The sequence below is a fragment of the Talpa europaea genome (genome assembly GCF_964194135.1).
Source record: "Talpa europaea genome assembly, chromosome: 11".
NCBI classification, from domain to species: Eukaryota; Metazoa; Chordata; class Mammalia; order Eulipotyphla; family Talpidae; genus Talpa; species Talpa europaea.
This window is the reverse complement of record NC_140078.1, coordinates 71,484,567-71,506,880: the sequence shown is the minus strand read 5'-3', so window position 1 is coordinate 71,506,880 and position 22,314 is coordinate 71,484,567. Positions and strand designations below refer to the sequence as shown.

General features: G+C 47.9%; 1 protein-coding gene across 5 annotated transcripts in view; it reads right to left on the bottom strand.

Annotated features, from left to right (window-relative positions):
• The window catches only part of PFKFB4 (6-phosphofructo-2-kinase/fructose-2,6-biphosphatase 4), a gene marked incomplete at both ends in the record, with an annotated part of 33,143 nt that overhangs the window by 5,747 nt on the left and 5,082 nt on the right, over positions 1–22,314 (bottom strand). For 3 of the 5 annotated variants that reach the window (XM_084246754.1, XM_084246752.1, XM_084246755.1), the window contains 8 exons: positions 8,890–9,036; positions 9,587–9,794; positions 12,554–12,675; positions 13,258–13,314; positions 13,623–13,697; positions 14,710–14,776; positions 17,387–17,483; positions 17,645–17,761. In XM_084246754.1, the coding sequence (XP_084102880.1) occupies positions 8,890–9,036; positions 9,587–9,794; positions 12,554–12,675; positions 13,258–13,314; positions 13,623–13,697; positions 14,710–14,776; positions 17,387–17,483; positions 17,645–17,761 (890 nt within the window). Of the gene's footprint in view, positions 1–8,889; positions 9,037–9,586; positions 9,795–12,553; positions 12,676–13,257; positions 13,315–13,622; positions 13,698–14,709; positions 14,777–17,386; positions 17,484–17,644; positions 17,762–22,314 lie in introns of those variants that run through there. The other 2 variants (XM_084246753.1, XM_084246756.1) reach the window with 2 other exon arrangements.

The following is a 22,314-nucleotide window of genomic DNA, read 5'->3' as shown; positions in this document are numbered from 1 at the left end:
ACAGCAGGAATTTAAAAAACCTAAATAAGGGACCAGGAAAAAGACTAATTAATACAAAGTAAAAATGAAAATCAACAAGCAACTATAAACCAGAGACACACTACAGGGGTGGGGGGCGGGAGAGGAAGGATTAGGGTCAAAATAAGGGGGGTGCAATTGTATGGAATATAACCAAAATGAAAATGCATACATTGTGCAAAAATGAAAAATGATGTAAGAATTATATAAAATAAAATATTAAAAAATAAATAAAAGAATTTGGTGGTTTACATTACTGAAACCATAGACCTTTAGCTAGACTGACAAGACAAAAAAAACACCTCTAAATTATTAAAATCAGGAATTAAAGAGGGACATTTAATACAATTTACAGAAATAAGAAAGATTAAAAGGGACTACTATGAATAACTGTATGTGAACATATTAGATACCTTCAGTGAAATAGGAAAATTCCTGCAAATACACACACCTGTTGTAAGCCAAATGTGTCTCCCCAGCTAAGTCCTAACCCATGTACTTGTGACAGTGACCTTATTTGGAAAGAAGATACAGTCAAGTAGATGAGGTCACTAGAGTAGGTCTCAGTCCAGTAACTGTCTTTGTAAGAAGGCCATGTGAAGACACAGAGATATGCACAAGAAAGAAGGCCAACCTACAGCAGAGACAGGGATGGAGTCGATGCAGCAGAAAGCCGAGAGGTGCCAAGGAGAGCTGACAACACCAGAAACCTGTAAAAACATGGATACTAAAGCAGTTCTGGTGAAGGCTCAAGGGAAGTAAAGGGCAGGGTAGAGAGAGAATACATGTCATGAGTGGAATGTCCTAGAAGTATGTGTGTTAAAAGTGTTTCTGGTGAGGCCTTAGAAGAAAATGAGGTGTGCGTTCCTGGACACTAGGTAGAGGAAAGGTGATCTTTGTTACAAAGTGGCGGAGAAGTTGGCTGAATTTTGTACTGGTGTTGGGTGGCTACAATCAAAAAGACAATAGCAGAAAGATGGTATCAAGTGCTGCTCAGGATGTAGAGAAACCAGAACTCTGACACATTGCTGGTGGGAATGTAAAATGGTGCAGCCGCTTTGGTAACCAGTTGAGCAGATTCTCACAAGGTGAAACACAAAGTGTCAAGTGACCCAGGTTCATGTTCTTAGGTACATACCCAAGGAAAATGAAAACCCGTCTACACAAAACCTATACTCAAATGTTCACAGCAGCATTACTCCCAAGGCCAAAAAAACAGAAGGTATCCAAATGCACATCAACTGACAAGTGGGATTTATGATATGTGGCATGTCCATACAATAAAATACTATTTGGCAATAGAAAAAGGGCGTGAGATTAGCTACCACAGAATGAACCTTGAAAACATGCTAAGTGAAAGAAGCCAGTCACAAAAGACATATCATTTGATTCCATTTACATGAAATGTCCAGAAAAGGCAGATCTATAGACACAAAATAGATTAGCAGCGGCCCAGGGCTGGGGGAGGGCTGGAAGGAAATGCAGAGTGACTGCTGATGGCTACAGGGCTGCCTTGCAGGATAAAGAGAGGCTCTAAAATCTAAAAGGCTCTAAAATTGACTGTGGTGCTGGTTGCACAGATCCGAATGTACTAAAGACCAAGGCAAAGACACTTTAAATAGCTAAGCTGTATGGTATGTGAATTATATCTCAATAAGGCTGTTACTTTTTATCTTTTATTTTTTAATTTTTAATAACTCATCATTATTTTACATCTCTGTTTGTTTTTTCGCAATATAGGATTTCTCTCCTCAGGTCACCATAGTTTTCCCACCACCAAAGCACCCACAGTCCTCCTCCTATTTTATATTTTCAGAAAGATCTTGTCTGTGTTCTCAGGGTCTAGAAGAGTCTATCACATAGGAAATGCCCAATAATCATTTGCTGAGTGCTTCTTAGAAATGTATCGATTGTTGTTTTCTGATCATTAGATTTCCTTATCTGATTTTTCTAGCTTTTGTATTTATTTAGGATTCCTATAATATAAGCCTATATTATTTTCTTAAAATTTTACTCAGTTCATAAATTATCTCTTTCCCACTACATGGTCCTTGTATGTTCCATCTATTCCACCAGGACTGTTGTTATTAATGAAAGCTGTTGTTAATAAAAGATGTTATTTTTAAAAAAGAAAAAAAAAGCAGTAAATTATGGATTAGACTAAGAAAAAAAAATCACAATCTTGAAATAGAAGACTAGCTCAAGTTTGTTTACCAGAATAGAAGAATAAGGATAAACATGGAAAGATGATTAATAGATTACAGATATTAGAATAGTTTCCAAACTTGAAAGATAAGGAAGGGAATTCACAGACATCTAGAAAAATAACCAGATTAACTTCAAAGAGAGAAAACTGGGGCAGTTACAGACTTCTCTACAAAACCAAATGTGAGCACATCCAAGTCCCTGGAGGGTGGACTCAGGGCCCCTAACCATCTCAGGGAGCTACCTCACGAGTGAGAAGGGACCAGTGGTTGGAGACTTGCCCTGCCTCCTGATGGAAGCCTATAGGATGAGTTAAATGAGCTACAAAATGGTGTTTCCTCTTTCGAAAGAGATCAGTTCTGAAGAAGAGAAACAAGAAGATAGAAAATAAAACCAAGAAATAGTACTCAGTCCAATTCCATTAATGAAAACACACACACACACACACAGAAAGCAGAAAGCAGACAAATGGAAATAACACATACTTCCTTGTCTTTCCCAATAGATTCAAGGATTATTTTCCTGTTATTAACTTTGATAAGGATATTTGAATTGTTCCTTTATTTATGTGCATCCTGCTTAAGAATGTTTTTGAAACATCTTAATGACTAATGAAATAAAAATTACTGCTTACTTTCCAAATTGTGAAAAAGATAGTATTTATACAGAACAATTAGAATGAAAATTACAAGGAATTACAAGATCAAACACACAATTATAATAATAAATGTAAATGGACTGTTTAGATCCTTGACCTAAAAGTTCTCAGATTAGGTTGAAAAATAAGTCAAAGATGTGCTCCTTTCATCTAAAGAAAATGGCACTAAAAAGTAAAAATAAAAGGGAATAAGTATAACAACAAAAAAAAAACAGATGAAAAAGCAGGGAAGGCAAATCAAAACCACAATGAGATACCATCTCTTACCCCTTAGGATGGATACTATCCCACCCCTCACCAAAGAAAAAATCAGAATAACAATTGTTGGTGAGGATGTAGCAAAAAGTCTAAGAGACATTTGTACACCCATGTTCACTGGCAGCATTATTCACAAGAGCTAAAAGGTCCATGACAGATGAATGGATAAGCACATGTAGTATATACGCTGTTAAGGGGATGAGCCTTGAGGGCATTACGCTAAAGGAAGTAGGTGGGTCACAAAAGACACTAAGCCTATGATTCCATTTTCTTGAGGACCTAGAGTAGTCAGATTCATAGAGAGAGAAAGTAAAATAGTGATTGCAGGGGGGCAGTGAGGCGAATGGGGAATTATTGCTTAATGGGTCGAATTTCCATTTTATAAATTGAAAAGGGTTCAAAAGATGGATGGTGGTGATGGCTGCAAAACATTATTATTAATGTGTTTCGTATCACTGAGCTATGCACTTAAAAATGGTGGTTAAGGGCCTCCCCAGTGGCGCAGCGGTTGAGCGCTGGGTTGCGAAGCTGCCCGCAGCCTCTGCAGCGCCGGTTCGATCTCCGGCTGCTCCCCGGCCACAGGAGGAGGGTCCCACATGGTGCGCAGACCTCTCCTGCTGCCCGCTGCTCCCCTCAGCACTGTACTTCGGTCCTTCTGCCTGCTCTGCTCCCCGCTCTGGCTCTGGTGAATTCTCTCGCCCTCCCGCGCTTCTGACTCTACCCAGTGCATGTATAAACAAACAAAACAAACAAATAAATAAATAATAATTTAAAAAAATGCCTCTATAAAAAAAATGGTGGTTAAAAATAAAAAAACAATGAAATCTAGCTATTGGCAACAACTGGATGGACCTTGAGAACATTATGCTAGGTAAAGTAAGTCAGAGTAGGACACACGCCAAAGGTCTGGTCAACATCTGAACTGGAGTCTGATAAGACCCTGAGCAGAGAAGCCAGGGACGCCTTGCCAAATCCCTGGCCCACAGAAATGGTGAGATAATGAAAGGCTGTTGTTGAAGCCACCAAGTTTGCGGTAATTTATACAGAGTGTAAAATGAATCCAGTGAGCATACAGGTGTTCCGATAAAAGTGTTTCTACACTGCTATAAATGGTTAAAACATATGGAGAAGGAAATCATAATTTTTATGGAAGTAGAATGTACATACAATGAAGCATACCACTTTTAAGTATAATTCAATGAGTTTTAACATATGTATAATGTTGTATAACCCCTACACAAACTTGTATAACTCCCTACCACAATCATGATTGTGATTTGTGATTGTGACTAATTTGGAAATGGTCAACTCTCTTTTACCCAATATTCTGCAAATATTTCATGCATCCTCTCCACCTAACTTTTTCTAGGACTCCAAGAGCTACATGTATTAAATTGTTTTTTATCATCTCACAAATCACTGATGCTCTGTTCCCTTAAAACTTTCCACAATAAAACGTCAGGGACAAAAAAGATGACTCAGTAATATGTTTTAAGAATAGGGGGCCTCCCCGGTGGCGCAGCGGTTGAGCGCTGGGTTGCGAAGCTGCCCGCAGCCTCTGCAGCGCCGGTTCGATCCCCGGCTGCTCCCCGGCCACTGGAGGGGGGTCCCACATGGCGCGCAGACCCCTCCTGCCGCCCGCTGCTCCCCTCAGCAGTGTACTTCGGTCCTTCTGCCTGCTCTGCTCCCCGCTCTGGCTCTGGTGAATTCTCTCACCCTCCCGCGCTTCTGACTGTGCCCAGTGCATGTATAAACAAAACAAAACAAACAAACAAATAAATAAATAAAAGCATGCCTCTATTTAAAAAAAAAAAAAAAAAGAATAGGTCATAGATAATTCTAATGTCTCCAAAGAATTATTTCTAAGAATACAAAGCCTTAGGTCAAAGAGGTTTGCTGAAGGAAGAATAAGTATCCAGGGCTCAGAAAAAGCTGGGAACTTACGAAATTCATTTTATAATATCACCCCACTCAATTAAGGCCAAAACAAGGAAATCCAGTTTGTTTATCACTTATTGCCAAGAGGCAATGCAATAAAACAAAACAGAAATATAAGGTGTATAAATTGGGAAGGCAAAAACAGAATTATCCTTGTTTCATACAGTTTCAATATACTGGCTCTTTAAGAAAACTTAAGAAAAGCATCTGAAAAGTGACTAGAGCCAATAAAAGAATTTGGTCACATATTTTCTGAGAACCAGCAATAACCAGACAGAGTGGGGACGAGATCTTAGTTACAAGAAGCGACAAGGAGTCTCCTTCCTTGAGGCCATGTGGCCCAAGCTGCCACAGGAGACTCTACAGCTGTGTCCCATGTTAACAGCCCTGCTGTCACGCTCCCGGGACTGGCTGTCCCCATGAATGGTGTCCTTGGGGTCCCTCCCATCTCCCAATGCTAGGGACTCACCTTAAGGACTCCCCCTCTTTTCCAGCCTAGATGAACTCCATGGCATGTGACTTCACCACCTTCCTCCTAACGCCTCATCATCTCTGCCCCGCTGTACTTCCATCACATACAAAAGTGAACAAGCTGACAAGCTGAGTAAGTGGCTTGCCTTTTCTATATTCATCTGTTGGGGGCTGGAGGTTTGCCTTCAGGACACCGAAAAAAGTGCCCCAGAAAACTCCTGGACTCCAGGCCAGCTAACTCCCATTTAAAATTTCTCCTCCCTGTCACTCTGAGGGGACCCTCCATAAGATTCTGCAGGAAGACACTGGACATAGTTCTCTGTGGCCATCTGCACCTCTCTCTCCTCCTGCTACCTTGGAATCTGGCTCTCTGCCCCCTCTCAGGGCCTCCTATACCTTCCTCCCCATACTCTCATTCTCTTCCTTTCTACCAGCCCCTCTTCGTCATTTGAATCACAGCCAAGTTTCCTTCAACTCTGCCCTCTATTCTTATTGGGCACCAGCCCCACCACGTTCATGCCAGGAACCCCAGTGCTCTCCTTACCATGTCCCAGTGGTCAGTTTGGAGTCTGGCCTCATTCCCCACCTGTGGTATCTTACCCCACTGACTACTGCCTCCTCCCTACTTTGACTTCCATGAACCCCGTATTTATTGAGCACCTACCATGTGGTGAACAAAGGAGACATAATTCCTGCCCTCCGGTGAGTCCATCGCCTTCCTTACCCCAGAACCCATCCCAGGGACTGAAACCTGGAGTCACCTGGATGTCTTTCTCCTTCTTAGCCCCATCGTCAGGCATCAGGTTCTAGCACTTCACCAGGATCTTGGCCCCCAGGACCTGGCCCAGGTCCTAACACAGGGTGGGCTCACATAAATATGTGTCGAATACATGAATAAAAAGCCCAGGTCCATCCACTCCTCTTTCACTGCCACCACCCGGGTCCAGGTGTTATCATCATCCCAGGCCACCATGAGCACCTCTAAATGGTCTCCCCTCTTCAACTTGTACTCCTCCTCATCCTAACAAAACCATTCTCCACCCCAGTTGGGGTGACTTCTCTAAGATTCAAATCTGATCTCAGTAGAGATTTCCACATCAGCCAATGGTGGACTACATTTTTTCCCTCCAACGAGAGCAACCAGAAAAGCCAGAAAGAAAATTTTTAGGGGCCTCCCTGGTGGTGCAGGGGGTTAAGGCGCAACCTATGAAGCTATCCGCAGCCTCTGCAGTGCTAGTTCGATCCCCAGCCAGCTGGGGAGCAACCCACATGGCAAGGCAGACCTCTCCTGACTCACCCACTGCTCCCCTCAGCAGTGTATTTCAGTCAGTCTGCCTGTTCTGTTCCCCACTCTGTCTCTTGTGAATCCTCTCACCCCCCACACCTCTAGCCTGTACCCCAGCTCTTGTGTGCATAAAATCTTTTAAAAAAGGGAAATTTTTAGAAATATTTTGATTAAATCAGAGATCTATCAAAACAAAGAAGACTTGAGGGATCAAGATCTTGGAGTGAAGGGAAATCTAAAGCCATGAACCTGATATATAGCACCATTTCCCCCTTTGAAGTTTTGCTGATTTGAAAGAAGTGGGGGTGGAGGGGGCTGGCAGGTGGTGGTGATGATGAAGTAGGTGAGGGAGTCAAAAACTTCACTTACAAGATAGGTAAGCCCTGGAGATGTAATTCCAGAATGGTGACTACAGGTAATAACTTTGTAGCATATATTCAAAAATTGCTGAGAATAAATCTTAAAAGTTTTCATCACAAGAAAACAATGTAAAAAAAAAAAAAGAAAACAATGTAACTACGCGAGCTGTAGCTGTTGGGTGTTAACTCAATTGTATTGTGGTGCTATTTTGTCATATATACCTAAATCATTATGTCATACACCTAACACTAATAGAATGCTGTATGTCAGTTATAGCTTAATAAACCTGGTGGTAGGGGGAGGAGGAAGTCAGGAAGCAGGAAGCGAGGACTGAGTGGGCAGATGCTTGGCAGAGCTGCTAGCAGTGCTGGGTAGAGGAGACAAAAAACAGACACTTGGGGGCCACAGGGTTTTCCATCAGAAACTTAAAGACTGTGCCCTAAGAGGAGGAGGACCAGAAAATGAAGCAGCCTCCACAAAGATCAAAATGCCGCTCTGAAGTAGCTCTAGTCTGATGACACTGAGGTAATCCATTCCACTGTCTGCCAGAAGCAAAAACAAGCCCTCGGACATGCTCAGTGAAATAAGCCAGAAAGAAAAAGAAAAATACCGGATGGTCTCACTCATAGCAGGAATCCAGAAAACTTAAGTAAGGGACCAGGAAAAAGAATAACTATAAGAAAGTAAAAATCAAAATCAACAAACAACTATGAACCAGAGACACTCTATGGGGGGTGGGGGGTGGGGAGGGGAGGAATTGGGGTCAAAATAAGGGGGTCGCAATTGTATGGGGAATATAAAAATTTTTAAAAAAAGAAAAAAAACAAGCCCTCAGAGAAAGGCAGCATTAACCAGGATCGTGAATTATCTCCACAGTTGTTCGTACAAATTAAAAATTACCATGCATGTATATTTATCCAGAATACATAAAGAAGACCTAAAAATCAGTATGAAAATGGCAGACAACCAATATGGGGGGAGGAGGGGAAGAGCAAAAGAACTCACAGAAGATAGCCAGTAAAAGTAATAAAGAGGGCCTCCCCGGTGGCGCAGCGGTTGAGCGCTGGGTTGTGAAGCTGCCCGCGGCCTCTGCAGCGCCGGTTCGATCCCCGGCTGCTCCCCGGCCACCGGAGGAGGGTCCCACATGGCGCGCAGACCTCTCCTGCTGCCCGCTGCTCCCCTCAGCAGTGTACCTTGGTCCTTCTGCCTGCTCTGCTCCCCGCTCTGGCTCTGGTGAGCTCTCTCACCCTCCCGCGCTTCTGACTGTACCCAGTGCATGTATAAACAAAAACGAACGAACAAACAAATAAATAAATAAATAAAGCATGCCTCTATAAAAAAAAAAAAAAAAGTAATAAAGAACTGCTGTAACGAAAAACAGTAAACTGGTACATGAACAGGCAGAAATTATTTGTAAGAACCTAATATAAAGGTAGGCAACACAAATCAACAGGAAAAGGAGGGATAGATGGTAAATGAGTTAAATAGGGAAAAACCAGATTTAAGGTCTATGACAGAACAGCAAAATAAATTTTGTTTGGTCAGGGAAGAAGGGGAGGTAGGGTGAAATCAAAACCCTAAAACATGAAGAAAGGTTAAGGAGAAAGATCTCTCTGACCCCCAACACGCATGTACAATGAGTACAGCTGTGCCCGGGAAACCTGGGGCAGAAATGAAGGAAGAGAATCATGATTACCGCGTCGATCTCATTGAGAACCTTCCACTGCTCATAAGGCACACCCAGGGCCTCGGCTGTCTGGATCGTCCTCTTCATCTGACTTGTCCAGACCTTCAGGTCCTTGATGTTCTGATCACTGATAAACTGGGCCAGACTCTTGGCAAACTGAAATACACAGCAAGAAAATTCACATCCGCGGGTGCTGGGCTGTCCTCAGAGGCCCCACAGTTACCTGTGAGGACATGCTCAGCCTCAGAGAACACATGTCTGATAAGAAACGAACCAACCTCTCAAGGACACCCACACCCACAAGTGCTATTCTTGTGTATCCTTACCAGACCCTGGGTGCTGTCCAACAGTGACTCATCCAGCCCCCTGCTACCATCCACTACCTCCACATGGGTCCTAGACTGTATGACCTCTCCACTGAGGCAAGAGCTCTCCCAACTGTGGCTAGACATCAGCTGCACTGTAGGGACTCAGGTCACTCCCAGGATGGCTACTGACAGCTCACATGAAGATCACAGATGCCAGGTATCTGATTGGTACTCAGTGACCTTCCCAATGTGATGGGAACATCTGAGACTAAATGAAGGTCATCTACCTCAACTGCATGTTAGCTATGAGAGCTGGAGCCCAGTCTCAGGGTACTCACACATACACATACCCAGTCACCCAGAGACATCAATGCATAGACACACACACACACACTGACCTCCCTACCCCGGGGGGATAGTCCTGGGTCCCCACCAATCCGACCCTTGAGGTTGAGCTCGCTCTCCCCGTGACGGCAGAGGTAGATGGAGCGGGGGGTCACATGGATGTTCATGAGGTAATACACGATGCGGCTCTGGATGTGATCAGCCACACGGTTTACCACGTAGCTCTGCCCCACGTCCATGATCTTGATGTAGGACAGATCCCTTTCCAAAGAGAAGATAGGGAGAGGACTGTGAGTATGAGCAGGGCCCTCAAGGGCACATCTTGCCAGCTGCAGGAGATGGCCGCAAGGCTTCACATCTCTGACCACCAGGCTTGACATCGCAACACACAGGACTGTTAGCTGGTGTTCAAGATGGGGGTTGGAGGTGGGGGCAACACAGAGCACCCAAACCCTGGAAGAGGTGCTCAACCAGAAGGTGCCACCAAAGCCCAGGGGTCAGTTTAGAGAACACACTTATTTACTTATGTATTGGGGAGCAGGTGGGCAGCAGGCAGAAAAGGCAGGGTTTCTCCGGTCTCAATCACAGGTCCAGCCCGCAGTCCTCTGGATGTGCCCACTGGGGTTCTCACTGTTTGCACCATGGGACCGTGGCTTAGGTTCTGGGTTGTTAGATTGACACCACCAGTAAAATTAGGAACATTTACTGCCAAATCCAAGGGGAGCTGTTTCAAAATACTCCCTCTGATGTGGTCATATCAGAGAACAATGAGGAGAAACGCAGTCCTGGGGAAACCCGGAAACACGAAACTACACAGAAGCCCCCAGGCAAGGAAGCTCAGCCAGGTCAGGCACCGTTCTGCAGACACCCCCAGAAGCCATCCCTCTAACAGCTGCTTGTTTCAACCTGGGCTCATATGTACTATGTATTTTTATGCAATAATAAACGACCCAAGTACAAGTACAGCCTTCTCACTTATTGCTGTACAATGTACTTCCCCACTTCTGCTTTTGTAAGTGGTTTCATTTTTAGCACAGTTGTGCCCATTTATTTACATATTGTCTGTTTCTTGCGCACCGTAGTGGCAAGCCAAATACATACCCGTCCCAAACCAAAAATATTTACTATCTGACCCTTTACAGAAAAAGCTTGCTGACAGGGCCTCCCCGGTGGCGCAGCAGTTGAGCGCTGGGTTGCGAACAGCCCGCGGCCTCTGCAGCGCCGGTTCAATCCCCGGCTGCTCCCCGGCCACCGGAGGAGGGTCCCACATGGCGCGCAGACCTCTCCTGCCACCCACTGCTCCCCTCAGCAGTGTACTTCGGTCCTTCTGCCTGCTCTGCTCCCCGCTCTGGCTCTGGTGAGTTCTCTCACCCTCCCGCGCTTCTGACTGTACCCAGTGCTTGTATAAACAAACAAACTAATAAATTAATAAATAAATAAATTAATTAAAAAAAAAAAAAGCTTGCTGACAGCTGCCGTAAGACCCTCAACTAAATGTCCCTTGTGGACACGGAGACCCCTCTCACCCCATGCCCCCTCTGCTGCATCTTCTGACCCCCAGGGAAGCAGGGGGAGCTGACAGGCACTGGCCACTGTTGAGGTTCCTGGCAGGGTCTGGGCCCCTTTACCTCCCTTCTCAAATCAGACTGAGTATTACAAAAGAGCATGGAAAACTTGCTGTTTGTGACAACACGCATGGACTTCGAGGGTGTTCTGGTAAGTGAAGCCAGTCAGACAGAGAAAGACAAATACCATATAATCTCACATATAGGGGAAATGTAAAAAGCAAAATAAATAAACAAAACAAAACTCATAGATACAGAGGACAGACTGGTAGTTACTGAAGGGTAGGGGGTTGGCAGGTGGGCAAAATGGGTGAAGGGGGTTGAGAGGTAAAAAAAAATAAACAGGTCACAGGGATGTGGTGTACAGGATGGGATTCACAGGCAATAATATTTTATTGCAAATTAGAAAAATTTCTAAGAATTGATGGAAAACATATTACCTCAATAAAAGATAATATAATTTTAAAAACAGGGCCTCCCTGGTTGAGCGCTGGGTTGAGAAGCTGCCTGCAGCCTCTGCAGCACTGGTTCAATCTCCGGCTGCTCCCCGGCCACCGGAGGAGGGTCCCACATGGTGCGCAGACCTCTCCTGCCGCCCGCTGCTCCCCTCAGCAGTGTACTTCGGTCTTTCTGCCTGCTCTGCTCCCCGCTCTGGCTCTGGTGAATTCTCTCGCCCTCCCGCGCTTCTGACTATACCCAGTGCTTATATAAATGAATGAATGAATGAATGAAAATAAATCTTTAAAAAAACAGATGGGAAATGAGCTTATTGTAATGATCATTTCACACTGTATACAAATCATCATGGGGCCTCCCCGGTGGCGCAGTGGTTGAGCGCTGGGTTGCGAAGCTGCCTGCAGCCTCTGCGACGCCGGTTCGATCCCCGGCTGCTCCCCGGCCACAGGAGGAGGGTCCCACATGGCGCGCAGACCTCTCCTGCCGCCCGCTGCTCCCCTCAGCAGTGTACTTCAGTCCTTCTGCCTGCTCTGCTCCCCGCTCTGGCTCTGGTGAATTCTCTCACCCTCCCGCGCTTCTGACTGTACCCAGTGCATGTATGAACAAAACAAACAAATAAATAAATAAAAACATGCCTCTATTTAAAAAAAAAAAATCAGACTTGTACAAATCATCATGGTGTGCACCTGGAGCTAACATGATGTTGCATGTCAGTTTTACTTGAATAAAAAACAAAGAACATGTAAGGTGGGAAAATTCTCTGCCTAAAGTTTGGTCTGATTTTATGGTGAAACAGTAGAAAATTCTGACTCACAGAGCGCTAGATAAGGCAACAGGGACTGTATAGGTCACTCTGGCCCATGACTTCTACTCCATTGAAAGAAACAAAAAAGGCCAGACGATCTCTGCCTGTTGGAGTGGTCTCTCAACTACCACCAAGGGGAGGCAGTCAAATGGGACCCCAGCACTCACCGCAGAGCCCGTGCTCTCCTCACTCACCTGTCCAGGTCCTCATCCAGCGACTCATAGGAGTTCTCATAGCACTCGATGCGCCTCATGAAATCCTCCGTGGCCTCATCGCTATCCCGGTTGACATAGTCGGGGCTGCCCAGTTTCACTTGCTGTCAGAGCAAGGACACATCAGGGCTGTAGGCCAGGCAGGGCAGATGACCAAGGAGAATGCTGGAGCCGGGGGTTTGGGGGACAGGAGACCAAGCCAAGTCTGGGGGCAAGAGACTAGAGGCCAACCCCAGGGGACCTGGTCCCATAGTCTAGCAGCTTCCTGGCTAAAGAGAGAAGAGCTGGACACCCTAAGATTAGAGTCTGTCATCCTTATGGCACAGGGGGAGGTAAGGCCAGAGGGGCAAAAGCCACTTCCCTCCTGAAGGGGGATGGATCTCTCTTTCAAAATATAATGCCCAAAACCCCCACCACTGGGCATTGAAATTCCTCTCCCATTGACCTAGGGACTGTGAGGGGGAAGGTAAGAGGAGAGATAAGAAGGAATGTCCGCAGTCACACAATCCTCCACTCAAGTGGTCCTCAAGGATCCCCAGCATTCCACTCCCTCCTCCCTCCCCTAAGGTTCAAGACAACTGACTTAGGGTAAGCGCAGGCAGCAGCCCAAACCTGGAGATGGACCTCACTGCCACATGCCACCTCAGTTGTATCACCACCCCCACAATGTCAGGGGGAGCACTCACCACGATGTTGGCAGCTATGACCTCAGGATCCACACAGATGGACTCAACAAAAAAGGTCTGCAGCAAGCCCAGGGCAGGCAGGAGGGAAGGAACCATAGACATATTTAGGGTCCTGGGCCTGACTCCCCAAAGCACTTTTTCTGGGGCAAGTTCAAGGAGCACAAAACTCAAGCAAGTGCTGTTCTCTGTCCAGAAGTCTCCCACCAAGCACCCCACCTCGTCAGGAAGAAAACCTCATCCCCCTCATCCCAAAGCCAATCAGGCCTGCCCAATGCCTTGCACCCATCAAGAGGCTGAGAAAGGGGCCCCTGGAGCACCCAAATATGTCACAGCTCAACCAAGGAGGGGAGTCAAGGAGGCCTCACCTTGTAGCCGTTCTGTTCCCCAAAATTAAAGATGGTTGCTCTCCGTTCTCGGGTAGTATTTGTTGCATCAAAAACCTAGGACCAAACTGGGGTTAACTTGACCTCTGGCCCAAGAGAAGGTAGATCACCCAGCAGCTACAGTGCAGGGACCAGGCTTCTCCCCAGGACCCATACTGCCAAGGCCACCTGCCTGGCTCTTCTCCTTGAGACCTGCAAGCTCTGGGCTGGGCCCCCTTCCTTGGGAAGGATGTGTCAAGTAAGTGGAAGGAGTGGATGCTCCCAGTAGGGCGCACACCCCTGGCTGGAGGCACGTACTCAGCACAGCTCTGCACACAGCAGGTGCTCAGTTTATGTCTGACTCAAAGAACTTCCAGTGAAACCAGTTCAACCTGGAGAACTAAACTCACATTTATTTCCATTCTGTCCTGAGACCCCAGTAAAATGGGGATAGAAAGATAAAGAGAACAGCAGAGAAGAAAAGAGATGGAAGATAGCAACAAAATATTGTCAGACCGACACATGGGAAAGGGGAAATGGAGAAAACCAAACATAAGCCTTTGCCAACCAGAAGAGGGTCGGGACCCAGGCACAGGCATCTCTGAAGCAGGGAACAAGGGTGCAGGGGAAAGAGGAGGAGTGGCCGACAGCGCAACAAAGGCCCCTCACTCAACTCTGTCCCACCCTCGTCTGACCAGAGGGGCCAGGCACAGGTGCAAGTAAGTCCCTTGCCCAAGGTTCACGCGATTCCTGGACCCAGCACCACACACTGGGTAGGATTCTCCCAGTGCCAGGAGAGATCATATTTGCAAAGGAATTAGAGACAAATGATATCTCCACTTGAGGGGGGGCCAAAAACGTATTCACAGGGAAGTCTTCAGGGTCAGTGCAACCACAAACCCAGAAGGAAGTGCCTGGCTCACAAGCCGGAGCCAGCTCCCCCTGCAGAGCTGCTGCAGACTTCCTCCCAGGGGGCTGGCACCCAGGGGCCCCCGTGACAATACACACCCGCCCCCACCTCCCACAGCAAAGGGGTAGGTGCATGTGGGCTACGAGAATCACTCCTCGATGTTACCAAGGTCACACTCACCGCCACATGCCCCCCCTCCTCGCTGAGGAAGCGCCGGACATCGTGCAGGGCTGCCAGGGCACACTGCCTGGGGGAGAGAGGACACAGTCAGCCTAGCAAGGCCAAGGCAGGAGGCAGCACAGGGACCCTCTCTCAGACAGGATGGGGGCAGCCCCCGGGGCTTCCTTCTCTCTTTTCAAGGTTTCTCTTCTCTTTTTGGGGGGTGATTTTCAGTGTTTTTTGCTAACTCTGCTTCTGCAGGTGGGAGGCTGTACATTCTAGATCATTATTTTTGGAAAGACCACTTTTTTGGACTTTCCCCTTCTCATCTCATCGTGTACAAACCCAGGCTGCCATTCTGCCTTATTCACGATCTCTGTCATGCATTTTCCCTGAGTATCAAAATACACACTTTGAAAACCGGCCCTCTCCTTCGTGGGAAGACTGGGGTCAGGGGTCGGCCTATTCTGTTCCCCACTCTGTCTCTGGTGAATCCTCTCACCCCCCTGCACCTCTGGCCTGTACCCCCAGTTCTTGTATGCATAAATAAATAAATCTTTTTTTTTAAAAGAACCCCCTTTCCATCACAGGGTCGGGCTCTATATCTCCACAAGATAAGGTTGGTCACCAGAAAGATCAAGAGTTTAAAGGTTCCAGTCACACCCACCAAATTCCAGGGAGGATTCTGGAATTTGGAGATTCTGGAATTTGGAACATGCATGGTACAGGTGCCCCCGGTTGAAACCCTGAGCACTACACACTGAGTCTCTAATGAGCTTCCCTGGTAGACACTTCACATGTGTTGTCACAACGTGATGCTGGAGGAATTCAGTGCATCACGTGGGGACTGGGGAGAGCACTCCTGGATGCTTGCCTCTGGTTTTCCCTGGGCTGTACCCCATGTACATCTCCCTTCGTTGATCCTGCTTGGTGGCAGTTTTCTGTAATAAGCCTTAGCAGAATAACCACTGCTGAGCTCTAGGATTCATCCTAGAAAATTGCTGAACCTGGGGGTGGTCTTGGGAACTATGTTTGAATGTGCTAGAGTGAGCAGAGGGTGAGCATGAGTACGCCCCTGTGTGCATATGAGGTATGCAAGTGTGTGTACTTGCCTCCGTGTGGCGCTGTGTGATTGCATGTGCTGGAGCAAGGTCGAGGGGGTTCCTTGTGTAGGCGACCGCAGGGTGCATATGGAGCTTGTGAGCACGAGCATGAGTGTGCCTGGTGGTGCGCACGTGATCTGTATGTGCATGCGACTCTGCCTGCCCTTGCCTAATCTTCCAGTGTGCTCACGTCAGAGACAGATCTCAACGCCGTTGTGCTCTAAGGATCTCAACAATGTGTGAGTCCCTGCGTCTCTGGGAAATGCAGTCTTTTCTTCCCAGGTAGCCCATTTTTTAAAAGTCTGCTCCTTCTATTTTGCCAATTATTTGTGGGACATTTGGGGCTGATTAATGGGAAATGACCCAGTGTCTGAGTGGCCATATTCAGGTTTTGGATATAAGAACAGGGACGGGGAGTCCCTAGGTATGGCTGCAGAGAGGCACATGTGAACCTGTCCCCAGCTTCTAGGGCAGCACCCCTGTTCCTTTTGGGTGACCTTGGACTAGCTCCCTCACCTTTTTGACTCTGGGTTTCCCCATTTGAATGAAATACAACACTCCAATCTTAATGAGTGGCCTGAGTGGAATGGCACATGGGCTCTGGGGATGCCAGCTCCCTTATCCCACAAATACTTTGCATTCAGACAGGCTAGTCTTCAAATTCAAACTCTGAGTGATCCCAGAAATATCATCACTTTCTGACCTCAGTCTCAGCATCTGAGAGCAAGGTGTCCCCACCTACTGATGGGAAGGTCAAACAAGCTAATCAGTTCCCACAGTTTGAGGCTGTTGCAGAACTGGCATTGATCTCCAAATTGGGTATTACTGGGATGATGGATAGGACAGTTTTTAGTGGCAGATGGACTTAGATTCAAGTCAGGGCTCTGTGAAGTAACTTGTGTGAGACTCCTGGGGAGTCAGTTTCCTTATCTGTTGAATGGGGAGGGAGGAACAATGGGCATCAAGCACCTAGCATGCAAGAGTTCAATATCCATCCCCTCTCTTGTCTGACTTAATATCACAAAAGGACGGAGCCCAATCCCAGGGGCATATTCAATGCCTTGCCATCCAGGGGTCTATACCCCTCCTCCAATAATCATTCAGCATTTTCAGCCTCAAGCTTTTTGCTCAATCTGGACAGAGGCCTGAATGTCAGACAATCCTTTCCTTCTTAGGGTAGCCTGGCCTAGTCACATAGAGCAAAAGCAAAGGCCTGTTGAGGAGTCAAACCCCACAGTGGGGGGCTCTAGCCCTCTGGTGAGATGAAAGAGCAGGAAGCAGTATTCAGACCCCTGCAGCAGAAGTTGGGAGGGGGTCTTCTGGTCTGGGGCAGAACTTGATTTGGGGGGGGTCACAAGTGATGGACCAATCTCTGCTCAATGCCTCCCACAACGGCTAGGCCCAAAGCTAGCCACTGCCATCCTGAGCTGACAAGGAAGCTTCCTGATGCCGCAGCTGACATGCACCAAGGGGAGCAGAGCAGCGCTCCTTAGACCACCAGAGAACAAGGACAGGGCTCAGGAGTGGTCACCTCACTGTCACCAGCAGGGCTCCAGGCCTTGTCTATAAACACACAGACATACATACAGCCTTACTTCCTGATTTTCAGGCCTTCTTCATTGTCTGGAAGGAAAAACTCAAAAGATGTGTAGGTCTTGACCATGTCCCGGCGATACTGGCCAACGTTGAATTCTGGGGAAAGGAGAGGCTCAGCTTTCACATAACAGCATAACCCTCCCCAACTTCTGACCTTGACCCACCCTCAGGCCCTGCCTAAAATCCAGCATCCTCTCTCCTCCCTCTGCCCCACAAAACCCCAAATGCCCTCTTGGAAAACTGAGGTCAAGACTCACCCTTCGTGGGCACACCAATCCAATTCAGGTAGCGAGTCAGCTTTTTAGAGATGTAGGTCTTGCCCCTGGCAGGCAGGCCCACCATGACAATGAGCGTGGGGCAGTTGGTCATGCAAACTGAAAGGCAAGAGCGTGGCATCAGACAGGGCTGGGACCCCTTCCAGGATGTCATTCTCTCTCTCTGTTATGGTTCCTTAACCTCAGGGCACAGGACTGGTATCAGATGTACCTTCCTGTCTCCTCACATCCACAGCTCCCTGAGTGCCCCCAGAACCTAGTCTTAAGTCACCACCGTCATACTCCCCTTGCTGTTTGGACTCCAGCAGTACAAGGAATCTCACCAGCCCTTGTCCTGATATACTGCCACGCCCCCGGCCAGACACTGTTGGGGAGTTCCCATCACATACAGGACGGAGCCCAATCCCAGGGGCATATTCAATGCCCTGCCATCCAGGGGTCTATACCCCTCCTCCAATAATCATTCAGCATTTTCAGTGTGCAGTTCACGGTTTACCCTCTTCACGATACCAGCTCAAAAGCTGTCTCCCCAATGCATCCTTTCTCCAAGGCACCTCCATGCCCACATGGTGCCCTCTCTCCCACGATTCTGGCCATCTCACAGAGTCTGTCTCTCCTGAACACAGCTTTGGGCCACTGGGGGTTCTGGCAGAGTTGGTGATCAAAAATTATGGGCAGGAGAGAGGAAGAAAACATCTTGAAACCCACCAGGGCGAGGGCCACCAGGGTGAGGGCCACCAGGTGCTGGGACAAGAGATCCAGGCCGATGCTTACTAGGGCTGTCCCTCTGGTAGCCAACCCAACAACATTCCATGTGCCACTGGTGTGCCTACATGAAGTTGTCAAGGCTAGAGGCAGAGAAGGGTCTGGCTTAGCCCTCAGTCCCTGGACTTCTAGGACACCACGGCTGCGTTACTGTCAAAGTCATGTGACCTGGTTCAGCTTTCAGTTTGGTATCACTTCAGAAGCCTCGGGAAGCTTTCCTTTCATCATCCTCAGGACGTGGGCCAGGTGAAACAACAGCAGACTAACAGGTGGACAGATGTGGGAATCTGTCATTGCCCCTTCTTCGCCCACGTGGTTTTCCAAGTACCTTCACCTAGTAGACAGAATGCTTGGCCCTGCCCCACAAGTTGTCTTCCTGGCAGGAGCTGGAGCACAGAGACCCCAGGGGCAGCCCTGCCTGGGGTTGGGTTCCTAGCTTGGCACTTACTGGCAACTCTAAGCCTCAGTGTCCTCACCTGTATGATAGAATAATCCCTCAGTGAGGTCCAGCACTCTCCCCATGGAAAAGCCACAGCATTTCCAGGAGGCCGTGTTCTCTGCCAGCATGTCCGGCTATGGACATAGGTATACCTCTGCTCTGATGCTCTGGGGAACTAGGGGTGCAGAGGCACTGTCTGTCTCCAGGGAGACCCTGCAACAAGGGCCCTCCTTGCCACTAGGGTTTCCATAGCTCCTATGCATGGCCTTTGGGCAACTGTGAGCCCCAGGGGAGGAAGGGAAGGGATTCTAAGGAACACAGTGAGCAAGTGGGAGGAAACTTGCAGAAAAACCTCAGCATTGACTAAGGCAAGAGAAAAACAAGTTAGGTAAGGCCCTGCATCTTGAGGGCCAGAGTTGTTTGCACAATTCCTGGCTGACTGGCAGGGCACTCAAAAGGGCAGAACATCTGCTAACTGTGTGGGGAAACCTATACTCAGCCTGTGAGGAGGTGACTCCTTCCCATTGCTCCCTGAAGGGCCCTCCCATGAACTCAAGTGTGAGGTCCTGGATCCCCTCTTCACATTTTTAACCCTCCCAGAGACACCTCTGGCCTCCTCTCACAGTGCTTGGTGACAGCACCCCTCCTCCTCTCCAAGGGCCGTCACAGTGGGCAGCAGATCAGGGCTGGACACAAAACAAGAGCAATAAATTACCTATTACCTCTGTTCCTTAAGATGAAAGTCCAAGGAAATGACCCAAAACAAAAGTCAAAGTACAATTGCCTTCGCAACAGCTCTGCTTACAACAACAAAACACTGGGAAAGTCCCAGCAGTAGAGAAATCGCAAACTGAGGCCCACGCAGAGGGTAGGTGCCATCGCACCTAAGAGAGGGTGTGTGCACCAGGTGAGCTGATATGCAGCTAGAACTACAGCTCTGGGTCTCGAGGATCCCGACACTGAGCAGGGGGATAGCAGAACACAGCTGTTGAGAAGGCTCAACCTATACGGAAGGAAATCTGAAGACATGTCAACTCAGCTTCCCTTCTAGTTCCTTTTCCTGTAAATTTGCTCAAGGCTACAGGAGCCCTAAGAGCCAAGACGCAGGTTTGCTAAACTGAAGCGGCCTGTTCGGCTGCCATTATAGTTACCTGCAGTTCTGCATTCCTATACAAGGTCAGAGCTGGCCTTCAGAACCGGTCAATCAGCCACATGAACCAAACCTTACAAGGTGCCTTCCATATCAATCAAGAGCAGAAAGCTTGATCACTCTGGGAAGGGTATGAATCAAGAGGTATGACCAGGAACGCCTGGGGGGCTGATGATGGATGTATAAACTTACTCCCAACTCATACTATCATGAGGTATGACCAGGAATGCCGGGGTGCCGAGGACCGATATATGACAAGGGACCCCAGAAGCTGACTAGTGGAATGCCTTGTTGATAAGATTAGGACCATGGCTGGGGCCCTGGGGTCCAGTTTCAACTACAACACTTGGTCATCAAGCTGATAACATGGTCAGCAGACTCATGTCCCCCCAAGCCCTAGATAACATTCCTGAGTTTCCCCCATCCTTTTTTCCTTGTCCTCCTAACCCACATAGCTGATGCTCTATGATTATTCTATCAATAAAAATGGCCAGGATCTTGCTCTCAAGCAGCATCCTGCATTATGTCGCCTGCTCCACGACTCCCGTGTCTTTGTCAGTGTCGTGTTGCCCAACGCAACACCAAGACGCCTGAGACAGGGACTACTAGTGATGGATGGTGACTGCTTTCTGGCAGTGCCACCTCAGGGGCAGCCACAAGTCCCTGGAGTGAGTTCCAAAACTGATTCCTGTGCTGCATCTTCCTACTTCTTGGGCCAGGCTGGGGAAGGAAAAGTTCTTTGAAATGAAGCAATCTGGCATCACTGTCTGTTCAGAAGGGACAGAAGGCCATCTGTCCTGTCATCCTGTGTACACACCAGTCACATTACCTAAGAAGAGTCTTTCCACCCGTTGGCTAAGATAAGCCACCACAAACACTGTCCTTTCTGTCTGCTCCCTGAGTTACCTCTTCACTCCCTGCCCTACCTGTCCCAAAGCACCTCAGATCTGAGCTGAAGGGTCAGTGATGAGGAAGGAAACAGCTTCCAGGTCCTTCTGTGTGGCTCTGAATTATATCAAAAGGATTAAAATTGCTAATGGAGATTGGGACATCCCTCGGCCAGTCCCACATAGCACTGGCCAGACCTGAGATCAAGAGAACTTCTACTGACCCCTCCACCCTCCAGTCTTCACTATCTTTGAGGTCCTCCAACTTAATCATAAGACCACCAGGCAGAGGGTAAAATGCTGCCCGGATACAGGCTCTGCGAACTACGATTGCCAGGAAGGTTCCACACTCCAGCTCACTGTTTACTGATCCCCTACTGGGAACTCAGGGCTCTAGCGTGGGGCCCAAACTCCTACATAATCTGAAGGTCTCATCTCTGGTCCCATGAGTGCCACCCCCTTCTCCAGGAAGCCTTCCTGTACTGAGATAACTCAGAGTCCTACTGATTGTAACAGCCCCTCTGCTCAGACCAGAGGCACATTTTAATCACATTTCTTGAAGCTGGAGAAACACAGGCCCTGCCCCAGGGACTGTGAGAACTAGGCAAATCCCCTCCCCATTAGGCCTCAGTTCCCTATAATAGGTTTTGGTTCAGAGCTGACACTTCAGGTCCCCACTGTGAGGTATCATGAAACAAAGAAGAATGGTGGTGATGAAATTACAGAATCACATGCTACCACTTATGGAGCACTTACCACTCCTTAAGAGGCTCACGGAGCCTCGTGGAGCAGGCATGACAACGGTCTCTGTTCCACAGAGGAGGAACCTGAGCTCGTCAGCTCCTTGCCCAAGGTCACATGATGAGACCTGAGTGTTGCTGCCTCCAAAGTGTATGTTCTCACTCCTTCCCCTTTATGAAATAACAGCAGTCACCCCTAGCTAGGACCACACAGCCCTAACAACAGACTGGCTAGAAGCACAAGAGGAAGGAACCTTGGCCTCCACATTTTCAGAAAAGTCTGGAAGGAGGGCTGGCTAGGGCATGACCATAGCCTATCCCCAGGACTCAGAGCACTAACTGGAAAGCCATGGCCCCAGGTTGACAGTGTGATCACAGCCTTGGCTCCCCACCAGAACCTACCTACATCACAGTCACAGTCATGACCCACCATAATATCTGGTCAAAGTCATGGCCACTCCCTACCAGGATCCACAGTGCAGCAAAAGATACACACACTTCAAGACTTTTTTTAATATCCCGGTCAAAGTCAAGCCCCCGGCGGCCTTGAAGCACCACAAACACTGAGCACTCTCCCCTCCCTTATCATGCCCAAGCAGAGCTCAGAAGTGCAGGGAGACCCTAGCACATAACACAATCTCCTGATCTCTGTTTTTACTACTTCTACCCTC